Source organism: Babylonia areolata, chromosome 10 (genome assembly GCF_041734735.1).
Source record: "Babylonia areolata isolate BAREFJ2019XMU chromosome 10, ASM4173473v1, whole genome shotgun sequence".
NCBI classification, from domain to species: Eukaryota; Metazoa; Mollusca; class Gastropoda; order Neogastropoda; family Buccinidae; genus Babylonia; species Babylonia areolata.
Window position 1 is genome coordinate 19,580,941 of NC_134885.1, and position 21,640 is coordinate 19,602,580.

At 39.0% G+C, this 21,640-nt stretch overlaps 1 protein-coding gene across 6 annotated transcripts; it reads right to left on the reverse strand.

Annotated features, from left to right (window-relative positions):
• Positions 1-1,355: 1,355 nt before the first annotated feature.
• LOC143286867 (flavin-containing monooxygenase 2-like) lies at positions 1,356-21,152 on the reverse strand. Of its 6 annotated transcripts, none has more exons than XM_076594755.1 (9): positions 21,081-21,152; positions 19,433-19,573; positions 18,603-18,820; positions 17,837-18,095; positions 16,003-16,058; positions 14,541-14,780; positions 12,887-13,058; positions 5,998-6,242; positions 1,356-4,463 (listed from the first exon to the last, which is right to left on the reverse strand). In XM_076594755.1, the coding sequence occupies exons 2-9, from the start codon at positions 19,554-19,556 to the stop codon at positions 4,128-4,130; spliced, it is 1,650 nt and encodes a 549-aa protein (XP_076450870.1). In that variant the 5' UTR covers positions 19,557-19,573; positions 21,081-21,152; the 3' UTR covers positions 1,356-4,127. The 6 variants fall into 6 exon arrangements, with proteins under 6 accessions (XP_076450870.1, XP_076450867.1, XP_076450871.1 ...); XM_076594752.1 differs by having other exon boundaries at positions 19,433-19,613; positions 21,081-21,134; XM_076594756.1 differs by having other exon boundaries at positions 21,077-21,124.
• Between the last annotated feature and the right edge of the window lie 488 nt (positions 21,153-21,640).

Sequence of the window (21,640 nt, forward strand, 5' to 3'; positions counted from 1 at the left end):
TTAAATGATTTAATCTGCACTTCTGAAACAATTTTTTCCTACTGAAAGTGTGTAAAATTCTGCATGACAATGTTTCGGAGAAGCTGAAAATACAGCTGAGTATAGACATTATCAGTCATTAAACTTGAGGAAAATCACTAATGCAGTACAATAAGTGATAATTGACAACTGCCATTTTGATATGTGGAAATATTTCAGTCCATAGGAAGTAGTGTGACTTTGAAGAAATTCGTTCTCATAGCCAACCATGATTTTGTTTTTTGTTGTTGTTGTTTTTTTAACTTCAAATAAGCTCAAAGACTGACAGCCTGATCTTGCATAAACATTCATCAAATATGCACCTGACAATTGTGCTCAGAATACCAGAACAGTTGACAAAATACATCTTCCAAGGATGAATAATATTAAAAAACTATCTATACCATATACAAGCTGTGCGACACTTTGATAACGTCAATATCGATTTATGGGGTGGGGCCACCTTTCCAAATCACACCAAACAATGCTTTCGATTTCACACATTTTGGACGACTGCTTGTCCAATTGATCTCAACATGAAAAACTGCATATCAAATTCTACAAGCAAAGGCCTGGAGTATACAAAAAATCTTTGGTTCTTCTCATGTTAGGTGAACTGGTTATATATATATATATATATATATCAATATATGCTTAAAAATAGTATACTGGATACACATACAACAGTTACCAGAATTTTCTCTCATCAATAGAATTAACAATCCATGTGCGAATACGATAATATAACAATTCATGTATGTGTACGATAATACAACTTCTTGGTTATTGCTTGTCATAAAGATACTCGAAAACATGGACCTTCATCACATTTAGAAAAAAAATCACATCCAGCACACACAAACAGTTTTTTATGTCCCAGTTAAAAGATACTAGATACTGGAAAAATGAAAGAGAAAAATCATCAACGCTTAAGTTTTTAATAACATTGTAACAGATCGCAAAACTGAAACATATCTTTTGAATATCTCAAATGCAAGGCACAAAGAGGTTTAGCAAAATCCATGATAAGCGCATATGACATGAAATACTTAAACATTAATAATAAGATGGGTTATGTAGCAGTTGTGAAGTACTGGTAGACGAAATCCGTCTACTTGATAAATGTTACAAATGTAACACTGTCAAATGTGGGGAAATTATGTGACTGAATGCTGTAACAACATATGATACTGAATTCTCACATGTTTGTATGTGTGTGCTTCGTGGTTTCACGACAAACAAGAAAGGCAAGGCCTTCAAGACTCACTTGTGGTACACACTTAAAAGAGACAAAATCCCCTACCCCCAACCCCCTTTTTTTTTTATAAAAAAAAATTTAAAAAAATATTTTAAAAAATAAAATTTAAGTCATTAAAATATGTTCTGTATCTGACAGTAATAAAGCTTCGGGAAAGAAAAAAAAGGCATCAAAGCAGATTCGAATCAAGCATTTTCGGGCGCGAGTAAACAGTCTTACAGCACTGATGTGCGTCCACAAATGACGTTCAAAAATTGATTTTTGTTCGTTTGTTTGTTTTGTTGTTGTTCATGATAAATCGGTTGTGGTATTCGAGGTGATAACGCCGTTTAAATCATGTTATTTTGATATATCTCGGGCATTTAAGAAATTCTTTAAAGTCCGCGGTAAAGGAGACGTTGCCATCGCCTCAAACTCACCACAACATGTATCCACTTTCTCCACATCTGCGGAGATCGAGTTCCACAGGCTCAGCCGACAGAAACTACAGCACGGTCCATTCAATTTCTCTTTTATGTATATTCTAAATAATTCAGTATCCACTTTTAAATATTCGTATGCACTAAGCACGTCGATGATGTAGTTGGTGTGTGTATGTGTTCTGTCCAGAATGTGTATTTCTTTTAATTGCGAGCAAGAAAAACAAGAAAGGCAAAGCTTTCAGGACTCACTTGTGACACATGCTGAAAAGAAAAAGAAAGAAAGAAAAAAAAGTTTTTAGATTAGTCTATTGAAATGTGTTCTCTATTCTTTATCATAATTATATAAAGCTTTGTGTTAAATAAAAAAAATAAAAAATAAAACCTTCAAAGCAGAACAACAGATGTTCGGGTCGAGAACGAGTGGTTTTGTACACTGCGCTAACGCGGCATTCAACAATGACGTTAAAAAAATTGGAGCATGTTCTTTCAGCGGAATAAATCGAGAACGGTAATCGAAGTAATAACGCCGTTTTGAATCATGTTATTTTAGTATATCTCGGGCATTTAAGAATTTCTTTCAAGTCCGAGGTAAGTCCGAGGTAAAGGAGACGTTCCCATCGCCTGAAAAACACCGTTATAGATCTGCAGAAACCAGTGTTCGAAAAGCATCGAAACTACGACACCGTCTATTCAATTTCTCTTTTCTGTTCATTGTAGTTAATCCAGTATCCACTTATGCGGTAAACACGTCGATGATTATCTAAGAAATTCTTTTAATTCGGCAGTAAAAGAGACTTTGCCATCGCGTCGGGCTTTGCAGCATGTTGTGTCAAGATCTGCAGACCAGTGTAGACAAGGCTGACCTCAGTGAAACCGTCAATTCAAATTTTCTTTTATGTTCATTCTAGTTAATTCAGTGTCCACTTTGGAATATTCATATGCAGTAAACATGTAAGTAATGTTAGTGTCACTGTATGTGCTCTGTCCAGATTTTGTATTGTATTTTTTTGCTTTTAATTGCGAACAAGAAAAACGAGATCATGGCGCCTTCTTACAAGATGTTCGGGCAGCCGCAAAGGGGTAACAGCGTTTTCGGAATCCAGAACGAGCATCGACGAAATAAACCGTTAGTCATTCGCATTCGGAAATACGGCTAAATTCGGGAGACTTACAACCTATTATTGGTATGACTGTGAAGATTTTTTTCTACTATTTCTAAACCGAATCTGGTATTGATGGACAAAGTATTTCCAGAGAAAATGGCAATGTTAAAGTTTACCACGGACACACACACACACACACACACACACACACACAGACAACCGAGCACTGAGTAATAGATAGATTTTGTTTACACAAGCGAGTCAAAAATGAAGTCATGCCACCTTCAAACCCAACCATTTTCTAGAATCGAATCCTCAATGAAACAAAACCGTTCATGATTCGGAAATACAGTTAAATCTGGAAGACTTAAACCTATTACTGACGTTCATGATTCGGAAATAGTTTAATCTGGAAGACTTAAACCTATTATTGAGATTTCCCCCCACTTTTTTCATTCCAAATTTGGTATTGGGAGACAAAGTGTTTCCAGAGAAACACACACACACACACACACACAACCGAACACCAGGTCATTACAAAGTGAGTCAGTAAAACATATTCTTATCTGTATTCGTCCTGCCAACCACACACGGCCATATCAGGACTGTCCAACCAAATAAGAATTTAACCGCGTGAAACACAAAACTCTGTCACATCTGAAAAAAAAAAGAGCAAAAGAGCAATAGAAAAAAAAATCTGGCACAGAATTTCCCAAAGGTCGGGATGTTTTTATATCCTACTCGAAGATCCCCGGCATCCCCTTGGCATTAACCACTAATCTCTTCCAGCAAATAAGATAAGGCTATGTTGTGGACGCCAGTCCTTCTGCTCAATTTATCATCCCAAGATTAAAAAAAAAAACACAACAAAAAACCAACAACCAACAACAACAAATCACAAAAAAAAGATTAAAAAATTCAAAACCACACAAAAATACATTTAAAAGGCCATTTAGGCAAATGACACTGCCGAATAGACAACTAGTTCCCTCCCCAGTGTTTACATTATCACTGCCTGATCACCAGAGCAAAACAGCACATGTAATATATCATAGTCTGTGGAATAGAGGATAAAAAAAATCGAGGGTTACTGGGAAAATAGAAACGGGTATGGAATGAAAGGCAGAAAAAAGCAAAAGCAGACTACAGTGAAGGAAGGAAAAAACAGAAAGCAAAAGATGATTTTTTTTTCATAGAATTCCCAAAACGTGTTCCGCATCTGTGTGTTCAAATGTCTGCACGAACGTGCGAGTGTACGTCTGTGGCTGTGCTTGTGCATATCTGTGTGATGCCAGTCAGGAATCTCAACACACGCAGCCCCCTGCTTCACATTCTACCCCAAAAGTAGAAAACAAAAACCGGAATGACAGGCACCAAAGCCACCAGACAGCTGTATCCCCAGGCACTGCCTGCCCTCCCTTCCCTCCCATCTCCCACTGTGCGATGCTGGATGGAATACACGGTTTCTCTGTACGCCTTTTCCGTGGCTTCCCGAGCTCCTGGCCAGGCGTGAGGCCCCAGCAGACGGTAGTGAAAGGGATAGGCGGGCCCGAACAACACAGCCAGGGCCATCTTCACATCGCCTCGAAGTAGAAAGCGCCACCAGTCAGGCGCCACACCAATGTCAGCAGCTAATTCGTCACAATAGGGGGTGCAGAACAACTGGAAGAAGTGAGGTGAGCATTCATTTGTCTGATAGTTTTAGGCGGTATGGACAAATTAATCAAGAATGCAAAACATATCAGAAAGAATTGGTGAAACTCTATATGAAAGAAAGACATATGGGCAAAAAAAAACCAACAGCTCTTAACAGCTGTTCTGGTCTCACTCTTTCAAGCTTGCCCTGGAATGAACCAGTTTGAGTCAGTAAAACACTAAGGGCAAGTCCCATCCAAAGAGTGTTAATGGTCACTCTGCTAATAATATGTTTCAGTATGAACTATTAGTTTGGTGTACATTTTCTGATATGAAGAGTGAAGTAAATTGCATATTTTTCCTTTTGTGGTGTGACTGTTCCACTGATACATCATGGTTAAATCCACAGCAAGCTTCGTGAATGCACATCATAAACTATTATTATTATAATCATGTATTATGAGCATTTACGTATACTCTTGAAAATAAGCCCTAGGCGTGTACAAATAGAACACACACGTAATTATCAAAAAGGAAAAATTGAACACGAGATACCAAACAATACTAAAAATTATTCCCCCCCGCCCCCCTCCACTCACAACCACAAACACACACAAGCAAATGCGCATGCACGCCACAAGTCAAAGCACACAATCATAAACAGTACACAATCCAAAATACAACCAACACATTTCTCAAACTCTCAACACACTCACTCACGATCACTAATGGTCATTTTAATTCATACTGGAAAGGGATGAGTTGCTGAGAATTAATCAGGAGGGGAAAAGGTGGGTCTTCAGACTGGATTTGAAAGCTTGCAGCGAAGATGAGTGACGGAGAGGCAGAGGAAGTTGATTCCAAAGAATGGGGGCTTGGTATAAAAAAAACAACAACAAAAAAACCCCAACTGCGTTGGCCATACGTTTTGGTTCAAACAAGGGGGATCCTAAGCAGGCTGGTGTCAGAAGAAGAGCGGAGTTGGCGCGAGGGCATGTAAAGATAAATGAGATCAGAAAGATACTGTGAAATAGTAACCTCTGTGGACTTGAAACAAAGAGAGACGACTTTGTAGATAATTCTTTCTTGTATTGGGAGCCAGTGTAGGGCATTAAGGAGAGTCGAGACGTGATCTAATTTAGAGGAATGAAAGACAAAACGAGCAGCATGGTTTTGGACTCTGTGAAGCATAGCAATGAGGTAGCTGGGTGAAGCGACAAGCAGGGAATTACACTAGGCCAGGCGGGACAGCAAAAAGACACAGAGGAGAGGTTTTAGTTGCATCTTCAGTCAGGAGATGACGAATGGATGCAATCCTGCTAATTTCAAAGTAACACAATTTGCATAATCATATTTGCAACATGCTGCTGATAGGAAAGAGACTTATCAAGTATAACACCAAGATTGCGGACGGAAGAGGAAAGAGGAATGTCGGTGCCACAGGAGACTGGGGAAGGAAGAGAGATTGAGCGGCAAGGTCTTTGTGGGGTGATAATCATGATTTCAGTTTTATCCTCATTCAATTTCAACTATTCATAGAAAGAAGAAAAACAATACATACAATGTACTTGTAGTAGCCACGTATTTGGAGGACCTGTAGGTTTGTGCGATCAACATCCTGCTGTCTGACTTTTCTGTCAGGGAGCCGATGCCTGCCGGCCAACACCCGAGCTGCCAGACGTGCCTGCATTTCAAGAGCAGGGGCCTGGGATCCAACAGCTAACGCCGTGCACCCCACCAAAGCCAGAGAGTCGTGGGACAGCGATGTAGGGTACATCATTTTGAACAGGTCGAGTCTCCCGCTCTCTGTCGACATACCACCAAGAAAAGTGAAGGCGGGTGGGAAATGTTCTGCTCTGCTCAGTGTTAAAGCTAAGTGGGTCATTTTCTGTTATGAAGAGATGTCAGAATATGTTTCCTTGTTGACTGCCCTATTCATTGTTCTACGACATATTCGATAAAGGCACCTGAATAGTTTAATGTTAAAGTCATCCAGAATATTTTCTGTGCAGGGGAAATATCATGCAGTGTGAGACTGATTCAGGAAATGCACTGTGTGTAGCTCCAGTCTTTTGCTTGTTAATAAAACAAATAAACTATGTTACAGCAGTGCAGAAAACGTTTTGTACACATCCGTATTTTGTTCTATATTGCATCACATTTGATACACACATGGCATGCATGAAATCAGACACACACACATCATAGATCATCAGCACTTTACCTAACCTTCATATCACCATTTCTAGCTGTAACAGTACAGTGAGAAACTGGGGATGATCCACTAGGCAGTGATCACGTGCCAATCACACTGTCGTTTAAGGATTGTACCATATCTAAATACAGCGGAGAAGATGAAATCCCCAAATTATAAATACGCGAACTGGGAAACAATTCAAAACTATCTTACGACAAAGCATACCTAACGTGGCTAAGACTCAGAAAAGTACCTGATAAACATGTAAAAGAAGGCGCTCATAAAGAAATGTTTCACAAAAATCAAGGCGAATACAGTCATAATAATGGTTATAGTTCTGTTTGAATGAAGTATCTGACCATAAGGATATGGAAAACGTGTAGGCCAAAATGAAAGAAATGAAATCAGGCACTGTTCTGCAAGACTATCCTATTAAAACGAAAGATAAAGAGTTTCTGTCCCTCAAGAGAAGGCTGAAGAATTTGATTGTATGTATTCTAAAACAGGTAGTGTGGATAGTTTGTCAAATAAATGAAATACATTAAGAGAGGAAGAAGAGATCAATGACAAATATAGAGATCCTACCCCACAAAACGATAATACAATCAACTCGGCAATAACTTTACAGGAAGCAAAGAACGCTATTCATTTGTTGAGTGGCAAAAATGTGTCAGTTGGTAAGGATGTAGGTTCGTACACCATGTTAAACCATTTGCCAGAAAACTGGATAATTATATTACATACATTATTTCAAAAGTGCTGGGAATATGGACAAATCCCTGAGGTATGGAAAACTTCCATTGTAACTCCTGTATTAAAACAGAGTAAACCTCGAACAGAAGCTTCGAGCTATAGACCTATTTCGGTTACTTCCCATGTTGGGAAAGTCATGGAGAAAATTGTAAATATTAGAATGGTATATCACTGTGACAAAAATAACATAATTCCGTCAGCTCAAACTGGATTCCGGAAAGGAAGATCTACAACTGATCATTTGACCCGTCTCACTACCCAAATTAAAAAACAGTTTTCTAAGCGAAAAAGTATCCTTGCGTCCTTCTTCAATCTTACTAAAGCTTATGACCGAGTATGGCATAGCAGACTGTTATCTAAGCAAAAACAAACTGGTCTGTCGGGTCATGTTTATGACTATGTTAAATCCTTTTCAAGTGGGAGATATATAGTAGCAAAAGTGGGAGTAAGTTTATCAACCTCTAGGCCTATAAATATGGGAATCCCGCAGGGTCCCATTATTTCTCCATTGTTGTTCAACATTATGCTTTATGATTAACACACGTTTTTCATCACCTACCAGGCTGGCTCAATATGCTGATGATATTGTTATATGGATTCAGACATCCTTGAGGAAAAGGACAAGCCTACATTACATCAATTATGTAAAGAAACATTTTCAGGGTGAACTCAATAGACTGAGTGCAATATGCACTCTAATAAAAAACGCATTTGATCCTCTTTAACAATGGTTATAATCCCAGCAAACTACCACGACTTTTGGTGGGGAGGACGTGAAATATTTTTCTAGTCGGAAATAAAATCTCTTGGGATCCTATTTACTTCAAAACTAAACTGGAAGAAACACACTGATTCAATAGTGACTAAAGCAGTTAAAAGTTTAAATTTCTTAAAAATTGTAAGTCACTCTCCTTGGGGACAAGACTCCAAAATTCTTTTACATTTAGCGACATCTCTCGTAAGATCAAGATTGACCTACGGTCAAGAAATCTTCTTTTCTGCTCCGCCGACGTTTCTAAAGAAGCTGCGAATAATTGACAGTAAAGCTGTGAAACTGGCTTTAGGGGTACCTGTACATACTAAGACCTCAGAAGCCTATAAGCTTCTACCACTAGATTAAGTCAGAAAATTAAGTTCTGCTAAATACATTGTGAGATGTACAGCAGTGGAGGATTTTGAGGAATTAAATATTAGGTCTGATATTGATTTTCCAAAAAATGCACAAAATAATTCACATCTACAAACCATTCGAACGTATGTATCAGATATTTAAAATTCTTCAGACACTGATTTGCATGATATGGCACCTCGTGTTCTGGTGCCACCTGTCCTCCCTGGGAGGTAACAAAAGCAAACGTCAACATATGTGCTTCTGACACAACAAAAGGAGAATCTCCAGATATAATAGCACGCATCTGTCATAATTGAATTAGAAGAAAATTTTGATTATCATTTAAAAGTTTACACTGATGGCTCGGTTCTGGATAGCAGTGCAAGATCTGCTTTTGTTATTCCTGGCCTAAAAACAGAAAAATCATATTACTTATGTAAGGGACATTCAATTTTTACAGCTGAATTGGTGGCCATCCTTGTGACTTTAAATCATCTTGTTAAAATACTAATGATGGTAAGTAATATTCTATTTTGTGTTAATTCTCAATCTGTTTAAAAAAGTTTGCTCCTTTTTGAGAATAATCAAAGAGAAGATTTATTGTTTGAAATTAGGTATTTATTGCACTCCCTATTTGTGAAGGGTACAAATGTTGATTTTTGTTTGATACCATCCCACACTGGATTCCTTTATAACGGCCAAGCAGACATGACAGGGAGCAAAGAATCATACAGATAGTATGAAAGTATATTGCCCATTGTCAAACAAGGAAATAAGCAATATACTAGAAAGAGATTTTTATAGGTGCTTGAATTCAAGTCTAAAACCTCGTCAGTTGACTCTCTCAGACCGATTCGCAGACCAATTCTGAGTTTAGCTCTCAGACTATTATCAAATTCATTACGGACCAAGTATTGTTCTAATGTCAAGTGCACATGCTTTAGTAACCTGAAAATTAAGCATATAATTTTTAACTGTAGCTTGATGAAGCCTTATATACACGAAAGTGTGTCTTCACAAGTGACAGAACGTTGATGTTTTTGACTTTTTGCACTCATTATCAGTTGTTTCGCTTGTCAGTTTAATGACTTCTCTTTTACGAAATCCTTTTGTTGATTTCCTGTAACTGTATTTAGATTTTTTTCAGATTTCACCCTCATTTGCCCAGTTTCCCCCAATCCTCCATTCATTCACATCCCCCATCCCTTCTAACCGATAATACTCAAATGTATTCATAAATACTTCAACAAAATGTCTTCAATCACCGATATGTTTGACCGGACATTAAAGAAAATTCCTTTATACACACAGACGCACACACACTCCAGTTGACCATTCAGTTAAAATCACAAACCAGATCAAACATCAATATGCAGGTAGTAAAAATGTGCCAGCCACTTCATTTGACATTAAAAAAAGGTGTATTACCAAGCATGGCATTCAAAATTACTCCATAAAATAAAATCCATTGGTTTATCAGTTTGTATATTTAATTATTTCAAAGCTTTTTTAAGCAATCGAGTAATCTGAACAAAGTTTAGAAAAACTTTAACTCCAGATCACTTGACATGGGAATCCATCAAGGATCAGTAACTGCACCAATACTTTTCAACATCTTGGAACGATCTTTCATGATCTTTCATAATCTTTGTCAAATAATGTTGAAAAGGTACAATATGCAGACGATATATGCAAATGAATGAAATTAACAATGAACGCAACACACTCCTCTTTGATCAATGAATTAGTCAAAGAGGCTTTATTAAGAAGAATTGATTAAGCTGACTAACTACATGTCAGAAATGGGCTGACTCTGCAGCCAGAAAAATCTTGCATGGTTCTGTTTAACCCTGGTGATACCCCAGACACATTGCCTACTTTTAAAATGGGTGGGTCAGTGACCGAGTATAAACAAGTAGTAAAATTCCTTGGCGTATGTCTTACATCAAACCTGACATGGAACGTTCACTTGGAATTCCTCTTGACAAAGGTTATTATCAGGCAACACTGGGGTCAAGATACCTCTGTACTTATACACCTAGCAACATGCCCAAAGCCAACCTATACACAAGAGGTATTCTTTTCTGCACCAAAATAAATGTTTAAAAGATTACAAAATGTGGATAGTAAGCTTGCCATTGGTGTTCCAGTTCATGCTTCAAAACATACACAGAAATTAAAATATTACCCTTCAAAGAACAGATGAAACTTGCATCAGCAAAGAATATCCTGAAACGTACAACAGTTCAAATTTCAAATACAGCCGAAATAAGTTTAAAATCGAACCTTCCTTTCCCTAAGAGAGCACAGTCTATTCACTCCCTCACAGCAATAGGTACTTATACCTCTGGCTTATTTAAATCATCAAATGTGAACCCAAATCAAACTGCTCCTCGGTTTTCATATACGACAATACCTAAAACGGAGATGAGCAACGCAACATTTGACATTAATTACCTGGACTTAAAGAAAGCTGAAGGCGCTGCCCTCTCTGCTTTTGTTAAATCTCACAATCAAAGAAATGTATCCAGATCACCTTAAAGTACATACAGATGTTTCAATACTTGATAACAACCACGCAGGGGCAGTATTTATAATTCCGTCATTAAAAATTGAGAAGTACTATCATATCGGTAAAGATTTTTAATTAAATCACGGCAGAACTTTTGACTATAGTAATGGGATTTAATCATTTAATTAATCGTCCCATTACTATATTTCAAGTGTTTTTTGTGTGTAGATTCTGAATCTGTATGACAAACATAAAAATCTTTTAATTTGAAGACAAGAGAAGAACTCATAAAAGAAAATCCTCATGTAATTCATTTTTTCACCATCCGTGGTCCAACGATTAATTTTTGTTGGATCACTTCTCACGAAGGGATCTGTGAGAAGAAATCCTGGGAAATGAGCAGGTGGATCGTTGTGCGAATAAAAGCGCAATAAATATTTACAATGTCATAAAAATTCATATTCCTTATTCAGTAAAAGAAGGTTATTCTATACCAGAAAAAAAACCTTGCTGAAGTCATGCCAAGCTGGCGCAAAACTGATCGTATAATTTCTCTTAAAACAAAAGGGCATTACAGTAACACAAGGCTCACTTGGCAACAGATTACGGCTGGATGCCATAAAAACAAAATACACTTCTAAAGTAACTTGTATCTGTGGTAATCAAGTTATCCCAGTGCGTATTTTCTATGAGTGTTAACAGTTGAAAACATATTTACCTCTTTCATTTACAAAATCTGCAGTTCCATCAGTTTTCCTTAGAAATGTTTTATATAACAATCACCTTGTGTTTGAAATAGTTAAGAGTTTAATTCAGAGTCCCATTGGCTCTTTGTTATATATTGACGGGTTAACTGGTTAGATTGCTTTATTTTGTATATACGTATATAATCATTTTAAAAGGTAATTGAGGAGAGGAGTAACAGGAAAATCAGTGATGATTTAAGGCAAGGGTGGGGTGCTAAAGTGATGGATTTTTGTCTAATATCACAATTGTGGATAGACGTTAAACAAAAGAACGAACGAACAAAGCCCCGCTCCCCCTGAACCACAGCTTCTGTTTGCTTTCTGGATGCAGTGCTAAATGCATGCCACTTCTGCGTCAAGGATCTGCTGCTGTCTAAAATGCTGGACAAGTAGCAGAATTTCTCCATCGTAATGAGATTATTCTCTCTGTAGTTTATGAGAACTGGTTTGGGGAAGAGTGACTGAGACCTGAGATTGTGTTGGCAGCAACATGACCTTAGTCTTGCCCAGGCCAGCTGTATGGCTATCATGTCCACAGGCAGCAGCAAAATGAACTGGTCTCAGCTGCACTAGCTGCCGTTATGCAAATGCCCAGCCATATACACATCTGCAAAGGTACACACATGGTAAAGACTCGTTTGTTTTGACCTTGGTCTGCGATGTACATCTGTTAAAAAAAAAACAATCTTCATTTTTCTGTTCTGGGAGCGTCAGTGAGCAGTGTTCTGAATGCGATCAATAACTCCACTGGCCACAGCTTCCTTCAATGTCTTCCACACCAAAGATTATAGTATGTAAATGGAACCAAAACAAATGACGGCTGAGTCGTTCTGGGAGGGTTTATCCCTGAATGACAGCTACAGAAATACATTCAAAGGCTGAGACATTGATTCATATGCATTATCTTTTCATTTCCACCCCTTAATTTGAGCTGTTTAGACTTTACGATGGGGTTGACAGCGAGTGAGGTTGTTTTCAACAAACCTTTTCTTTCTTTTCGTTGTACTTGCTAATTCAGGAAACAGTTACCTAGTTTATTTCCCTGATGATAATTGTTCTTTGACTGCCAGTCCTATACAAGAGAATTGCTGACATAATCTGAGGCAAAGGGGGCTCTTGCTGTTCCCTTACTGATATCTGAGGATATGATGGACGGGTCAATGGCGTTGAAGCTGCACTTTTGACCTGTGCCGAAGATGATGTCATCGACCTCCTTCAGCACCTTCCCATCCTTCAGGTGAATCTCACCTGTACCTGTCACCCTCTGTATGGCAGACACGACCTTTACCTGGCCTGTGAACACCTGGGAGACACCATAAAAAAGTTTCTGTTTGTCCATCTGTCTGTCTCCATCTGTCTGCCTGTCTGATTCCTGGAAGACACCACGATATGCTCTCTCTCTCTCTCTCTCTCTCTCTTTCCCTTTTTTACTTTTGCAGTAAAACATCTTCTCGGTATTCCAGTGCATTTCTCAAAGTTCTGCATAGGTAAACTGGGAGGTATCCTTTGTTTGTGAAAACTTATGTAAAGTATTGCTTTAAACTGTTGAAATCGTGTTAGATTAGACTTGTAAACAGGCATACGATATGATGTTATCCCAGACAGAGAAAGGAAAAGAAAATCGGGCTTCTTGTGTAACAAACGTTTTGTCAGAAAATGGTTTTTCAAATGTGTGGATGTGTCAAGGTGCGGGGTGAAGCAAACTTTTATCTCAGAATTTAAATCCACACTGCATATGTTTAAACAAAATTGGCATTCAGACACAGAAACTAAGGATAAGTACAGCTGGTTCCATTCATTTTAAAGTACATTTCAAGCTAATAAATTCCTAACTGTTATTACGAATAAATGGATTCGTGCAATGCTTGCCCAGTTCAGATTAAGAACTCTTGGCTTTAATGCCAACACAAAATGCTTTTTGCCAGGTACGTCCACAAATTCTCCATAACCTTTGTGTAACTCCACAGTTCATAATGAAATTCATTTTATGTTTGATTGTAAATCACATGATGATTTGAGAAGTAAATGTGTGGTTTTTGAAAAAGAATACAAAAAGAAAGGATCTTTTTATCATACTAACATCAGAACATTGCGAGGTGATAATCCTGAATGCAAAGTTTACATCAGAATCTATGAACATAAGGCGAAAAACACTACAAGCATATGCTAACTGTGTGGTCTGACAGGTTTGACAATTTCCTTCTGGAGCCAGTGATGGAATCTGTTGCACGGTGCACTGATAGATGAATGAACGGAGTTATGCGCTGGGCAGTCTGTTGGTTGCTACCATATTTTTCTTTTAAGAAGAAACTTTGTTTTGTTTCATTATTTGCTTTCACCATTTCATTCGTAATGGTTTGTTATATAATGAAAGAATGTTAACGCAATTCACCCATGTCAAAAGGACCTCATGGTCGATGACATTAATTTAAAGTGTCAAAGCGTCAAAAGCGTCTCTCTCTCTCTCTCTCTCTCTACCACGTTGTCATTCTCATTTTAATGTTTCATTTTGTAACGATTTTATGTCAAACACTCACCTTCAACTCTCTCTCTCTCTCTCTCTCTCATACACACTTTTGACCCCGTTCCCTGGCCTGTCTTGTTCCTTCTTAGCCATTATTCCATCGTTCTTAAGCTTTTCTTCCCATTCACCGACTATGTAAGTTTATTGAAACAATAACAACAATAAAAATCAAACAATGAAAATCACGCACAGTATACAGTCGCTACAACAATACAAAACAATATCAACCCAAAAATCGCCGCTGGCTGTGACACAGTTTACCTTCGAAGGCAGAAGGTCATTGATCATGAAGCTGGCCCGCACAGGTGGGGTGACTGCATCGCACTGTAGTCCAGAAGTGACAGGACTCAGGTTCTGGGTGGCTTTGCTGACAAACTTGCGAATAAGGAATGAAACGGGCATGTAATTCATTAACATGCGACTGAACATGAAATCCCACGGCCTGAGACCCTTTTCGATGCGGGAAAAGACGTAGCATCCGTGATGAACACTGAGATACACCTGTGACAATATATAACATATTAACAAACATACCAACATGTTCACCAAGAGATTATTTTTATATTGAAATCAGACTGTTGTTGTTTCTTAAACCAGTCATCAACAATAATGTTTGTACTCAGTTGATATGATGGTGACAACATGATTATGACAACTGGTATAAACCATGAAAAAGAGCATAAAGTGAAGTCCCCCTCCCTTCTTTCTGGTTTCTCCTGTTCCTATTTACGTGTATTCATAAGTTCTTGTCGTTCATCACTTGACCTTTGCCTTTGAAGGTAAACTGTGTCACAGCCAGCGGCGAGTTTTGGGTTGATATTGTTTTGTATTGTTGTAGCATATAAATGACTGGTAACAAAGCGCTTTGATTTGTCTCTGCACAAGATTGAGCGTCATATAAATTCTTTCACTAGTATTATCATCTTCATCTATTATTTATTTCTTTTTTTACTTATTTCTTCTTTTTTTTTATCTTATTTTTATTTTATTTTTTTCTCAAGGCCTGACTAAACGCATTGGGTTACGCTGCTGGTCAGGCATCTGCTTGGCAGATGTGGTGTAGCGTATATGGATTTGTCCCAACGCAGTGACGCCTCCTTGAGCTACTGATACTGATACTGATACTTCTTCATAGTAACCTGCAGCTGGTGATCTGTCTTTCCTGTGCTCTGGTCCTCTAAAATACATGCACATTAAACCCACACTCATCATCCAGGAACGTAACAGACAAGAAAAGCCAACAACTTAAAAGAACTCTGAATGTTTCTAAGGTAGTGTAAATGAATCAGGAGTCACTGTCACACCATTCATATGTCCTTAAAATCTAGTCATGCTGGCCCAGGCGTTGAGGTGGAATGACATCGATATTTTCTCATAAAATGAAATCATTGTCTTCACCTTCTAAGATCAGATATGAATTGAAAAGAACTGGCGGGAAGCAGCTTTGAAAGCGAGAAATTTGACCTGTGGATTTGTTCAGCGTTTAGCTGATCACGCATTGCATTGGTTCTCTCGCACTCGCCAGTAGTTCTAGGATTACAACTTGCCGTGGGCATTTTTTAACACGCTTCTAAAACAGCTCTGACGCGCTGGTCTAAAACTGATAAGAATTTTTTTGGAAATACGTTCTTCAATGGAAGACATTGCTGTGCATTGAGTCGGGCCAAGGTAACAAAAAACAACAGCTAAACAACATTCATGTCATACAGATATCCAGTGTTACCTGTTTAGCGACAGGAGCAATGTCACAGGCCACATCTCCCCCAGAGGCTGCGCTGCCTAAAAACAACAACAACAAAAAACTAGTGTGCTGTACACAATACATAATCTAGGCCATTGTGCCAATTGTTCAACCATCTCACACACCCCACCTCCCACACGGGGAGAGAGACCACCAGAAAGTCTGACCAACAGACAGAAATTAAGTGTTCTTAGAATCACAATTGCTTTTAATATTTTAACATCCTCTCTCTCTCTCTCTCTCTTTTACAGTTATATATGAGTGTGTATGTGCACGTGTGTATGCGTGCGTGTGTGTGTGTGTGTCTGTGTGTGTGTACTTAGTGTGGGTGTACAATGGTTAAGAGTTAAACACATTTGATTTTCTGCATGTGGATCTTTGCTTCGAGTCCAAAGAGCAACAGTGTTTTTATTTCCGCTCATGACAACAGATGGGCTGACCTGCAAACGGTAGAGCATTCATTGCGTGCATGCATGCAGAAGACAAGTGTATGCATCTTTCTGCTTCTTCTTCTTCTATTCCATTATCTCACAACCATAGGGCTCTCACAGGTGAACTGGCAACCAGCCCTAGGCTTATCCATTCTGAGATATTGTCCTCCCATCTCTTTTTCTGTCTACCACTGCTCCTGTTTCCGTACACTGTGCCTTGCAAGGTTGTCTTGGAAAGTCATTACGTGTTTCTTTATTGTGGTCAGGACATCTTCATATGGTGCGATGGTTTACTCCTGTTTCTTTCTGTTTCATTGGTGATGTGATCTCTGTTGGAGATGTCTATCAGGTGTTTTGAAATCATCTCATTTCACTGGGTTGTATCCGAATCTCCTTGTCAGTTGTCAAAGTCCACGACTCACAGGTAAACAGGATTTCTGAGGTGATCAAGGAGTGCATCAGCCTGTTCTTTGAGTGGGGTGCTATGTTCTTGTTGTCCAATTGGCCTTCAGATAATACCGCCATTAAAATCCTAGCTGGTAATGATCTCTACCTGCAAGGTGACTGTATTGCTATGGTGCCTGCAAAATGCAAACTACAATATACAGTGTCATGGGCGTTCTTATCTCATCCATTTCCACTAGCTAGACTTATTACCACCAGAAGTCTGTTAGCAGTGTACATGTCATCCGCAGTTACCACATTACACCACAACAAACCACTCTCGTATCCTTTGCAAAGTCGCAATGAATCCTGAGAGACTGCTCTACTCCAAACCCAATAGGCTGCGTCTCCTCAATATTAGAAACATTGCAGGTGCTGCAAACATCATTGTTTCCAGTCCTGAACCAGTCTTACCCAGTTCTGCTTTAGAGAGACATAACATCTTATGTTCTGCACAACCATAACTGATGCATTCACCAAGAAAGACAGGAGCAACGGAGACAAGTATATATCCAACATTGCTAAAATGGAACCAGTGACTGCCACAGCAAAGCCTGCCCTAGTCCTTCACCCACAGGACCCGCGCAGAGGCAACTCTGATGCACCGAAAGCCACCAAGTGTACGGCTTAAACAATCAACACAACTGTGCCAACAATTCAACTACTGACTAAACTCTGATCATGTATATGTCACGCGTTCTCTAATGTAACCTCTTATCAAAAAACGCCAGCAAAATAAGAATGCACGCTTACCCTGATTACCCTGTATTCCACACCCTCAATAAAAAAAAAATTTTTAAACACGATTCACAAAAGTCCGGATAGCAAAGACACTCACATTATCAATCATCTTAACATATTCACCAAATTATTCTGGTTTCTAGCTATTACATACACAAAAGAAACAAAGATGGCAATAAGCAAACACAAAGAAAACTTACCCACAACCAGAACCGTCCTGCCCTTGTAAGGCTGGGAATCTCTGTAGCTGTTGGCGTGGCTGACACGTCCTTGGTACCCCTCATCCAAACCAGGAGTGTCCGGGATAAAGGGTACAGTATAGAATCCCTGACACAGAATGACCCCATCATAGGTTTCTGAGGTCTTCTCATTACTTTCTGTGTTGCCCTCCATTTTGCATGTAGTCACTACCCAGCGTCCAGTTTCATTGTAGTCGTCAGTTTTGCGAACGTCCAGCACCTGGAAAACATTCACAGTTCTCAGGCTTTATGTTTATTTGCTTTTGCTTTTTTTTTTATTTCGTATTTGAATTTGTAATCTTTCACGCTGCTGTACAATTAGTATTCTTAAAAGAATTGATTTTAAAGAAGAGAAGTTATCCTTCCTTAATTTTGTTGAAAAAAAAGGGAAACGAAATCACATATGAAAACATGGGTATGGTGAGTGTTGCAATCTCAAATCAGTGAGAAATTTGCCTGGAAGATATTCGTGCTGATGAAGATGCAGACACCACACAATATCTGCCATCATGTAAAACCTGACGGTGTCTTTTCAAAAACACAGAGTAACTGTAGTCAAGAGATGATGCTTTAATAATATTTTTTATCAAGAAAAAAGGTTGAAATAAGTATGAAAGACCAGACAAATGTAATGAGCAGCAACAACAGCCTAACACAACGAAAAAAAAAAAAAGTTAATGCTGTGTTCATCAATAACATAAACATTAAAGACCAGTTCTTGTTTCACCTTCGTGTTAAACGATACATGTTGCACCAGTCTGAAATGTTCAGCATAGCTCTGCAGATACTGCTGATAAAGACGATGGGGCAAGAAAGGGGGATAACTGGCTGGCATGGGGAAATCACTGAAGCATAACGTGGCTTTGCTGGTGTTGGTGACAAGGTTGTCGTACATCACAGGCCCATTGCCGTACTTTGGTGTGTCTGGTGTGTACCACACCCCACCTGCAGCACGGGAAAGTGTGTTTCTGTGAGTGCACATCTCTTTTTGTGTTCTTTTCGTTCGAAATACGAACAACGAAAGCAAATATTGATGTGTGTGTGTGTGTGTGTGTGTGTGCGTGTATGTGTGTGAACAACTAAAGTGAATACTGATGTGTGTGTGTGTGTGTGTGTGCGTGTGTGCGTGTGTGTGTGTACAACAAAAGTAAATACTGGAGTTTGTGTGTGTTCGTTTGTTCTTTAGCGCCTTTTCACTATCAGTGATTGTGTGTGTGTGTGTGTGTGTGTGTGTGTGTGTGTGTGTGTGTGTGTGTGTGTGTGTGTGTGTGTGTGCTGAACAGGTAATCATCCATGATTTTCTTTTCTTTTTTGCGTACATTAATTCAAATAAACATGGTATAATCCTGATTGTATTAATCTTGTAAAAGGTTTGCAACAATAGAACATTACTGTTATGCTTTGTACAAACTGCTAGCCTTTCCATGGAATGTGTTAGGAATAACAGAATACCTTAAAATTGCAACTCATTGTCAACAAAATCTGGAATGCCCCTCACCCCACCCGACCCACACATACACTCACCCACCCAAGCACTGAAGAGAGAATCGTTCTCACCCAGATCCGAGTTGATCTCAAAGCAGTGGGGCTGCAGGCCCTCCTCCAGACAAGCTTTGATGGACGTCAGTCCTGCCGCCCCACAGCCTACTATGGCCACCTTCCGTCTGCTCTGCTCCCTCATTCTCTGTTGCAGTGTGCCTGTATAAAGTAATAACTGCAAAGGTCGTACTTTTCTAACCTGAAATTCAGAAATAGGGGGCGATTAATCAAAGATCACAGAGAGAGAGAGAGAGAGAGAGAGAGTGTGTGTGTGTGTGTGTGTGCGTTTTTGCTTGTAGCAGTGAGTGACGGTGCCAAATGTTCTGTTTCGCAGACCCATGTCTTCAGTGGAACACCGCACACCTTCATATATTTAAGTATATGTCTGTCTGTATCCAGTCCAATGTGAATAAGATTCGTCATCTCAAACATCCGCTTCTTCGTTCAACAAAGTTCATCTGATTCTTTGAAGTTCATATTCACATTCTGACGAAACTTTCCAGTCATCCGTCCATGCTGTCAATCTTTACGTCAAGATACCTGACCTTTACTCAGAGTTATTTCTGTGACCTTCCAAGCTTTTCTGAACCCTAACTCTGACCTTTGAAACTTCTACTACTCGCTTTGATCTTGCTGCCCATTGAAAAAAAAAGTCATATGCAAAGTGTCCTAATAATAATAATAATACATAGTTTTTCTATGGCGCGATATCCAGTACCAATGCTGCTCAAAGCGCCGTACATCATCCAGTTGACTATAAACATGCCTTGAAAAACATATCAACCACTATCTGACAATGGAAAACATCCAGTGTGTTCATACAAATGAAAAAGCACATTTTAAGATTATAAAAGCTATGAAGTAAATAAGGCTTAGATTAAAACAAAAAGCATTTCATAGAACATACACACGCACACCCACACAACACACACGCACGCACACACACGCGCGCGCACGCGCCCGCACACACACACACACACACACACATATATATATATATATATATGTCCCTCCCTTACAGACACACACACACTGACACTAAATTTCAACTGCACTAAAAACAAAATTGCGTAAGCATTAAAATATTTCTTATTTTCTAACATAGAACTCTGTTCGGACATACTAACATGCCTACACACTTACACACGCCTACCAGAGCACTGTACCCTCACAAACACATACACGCACGCAAGCACACACACACACACACACACACTCACCCATTTAAATTAACCAGATAGAAAAAATGACATCACATCTAAGACCAAAACTAGATCTACATAAAATACACAATGTATTAAAACAGGACTACAAAAATACTAGCACAAAGATACTTGCTAACAAGCATACCTTGGTATGCACTGAACAATTTAAACCTTCCCTTGTTTCACAAAATTCTTTTCTGATTTATCCAGAGTCTTTCTTTAATTACTTAACTTTATCCGACCGTTATTAGCGGAAAGCATTGAAAGGAGCTGGCGATCTGCGGCAAGACGGAGGCTTGGATTTGGGTCATGCTGTGGGCGAAACACGAAACACGGTCAGTGGCTTGAGTCCGCAAGTATTGGTTCGTGCTTATGACGTAGGTCATTACACATTGCTTCAAAGTATAACAATCGATAATAAGGGTGGATCAGTTACAGACAACATATAATTTCTCACTTGCCTGCACTGCAAAACGCGCCCTGCACAAGTGCAGTCGTGTCGACAGAATGCTAACCTTTAAAGGGTCAGGCGCTCTGCGCATGCTCGAACACTTCTCTTTCTTTGGTCCTGCTTCAAACTTGCCCCCAAGGGATAAATTCAGATTAACTCCCCGTCCATACCAGATCTACCCCCCTCCCCCAACCCCACCCCCACCCCCACGCCCCCTTCTCTTTTTGAAGAAATGCATTGAAAGGCAAAAAAAAAAAAAAAAAAAAACCCAAAAAAAGCAAAGCGTTTGTACGTCTTTTATCACAAATCTTATTGTTAGTCACCTGGTTAAAAAAAAAAAAAAAAAAAAGCAAAGTAGGCTAATTTAAATAAAGAATGTTCGTTTCATTTCATTTCTCTCTCTGTGTCTTTCTCTGTCTCTCTGGGGGGCGTTTTGCACGTGCATGAGAACTGAACGTGTGTGTCACACAGTCGTCAGTTTTTCAGTAGTTACTGTAACTACAGATAGTGTACGGTACTGAAAACTTGCCACCTACTTCGTTTAAGACTATGCCGTGGGCCCAGCTACAG

Bases quoted from the DNA above. Each gene is read 5' to 3' on its own strand.
- LOC143286867 (XM_076594755.1), bottom strand. From the start codon at position 19,556: ATGAGGGAGCAGAGCAGACGGAAGGTGGCCATAGTAGGCTGTGGGGCG. The intron at 18,096-18,602 runs GTGAAACAAGAA...AATGTTTTCCAG, and splicing joins ATGTATCGTTTAACACGAAG to GTGCTGGACGTTCGCAAAAC. The intron at 6,243-12,886 runs GTAAGGGAACAG...GTATGTCGACAG, and splicing joins CATCATATCCTCAGATATCA to AGAGCGGGAGACTCGACCTG.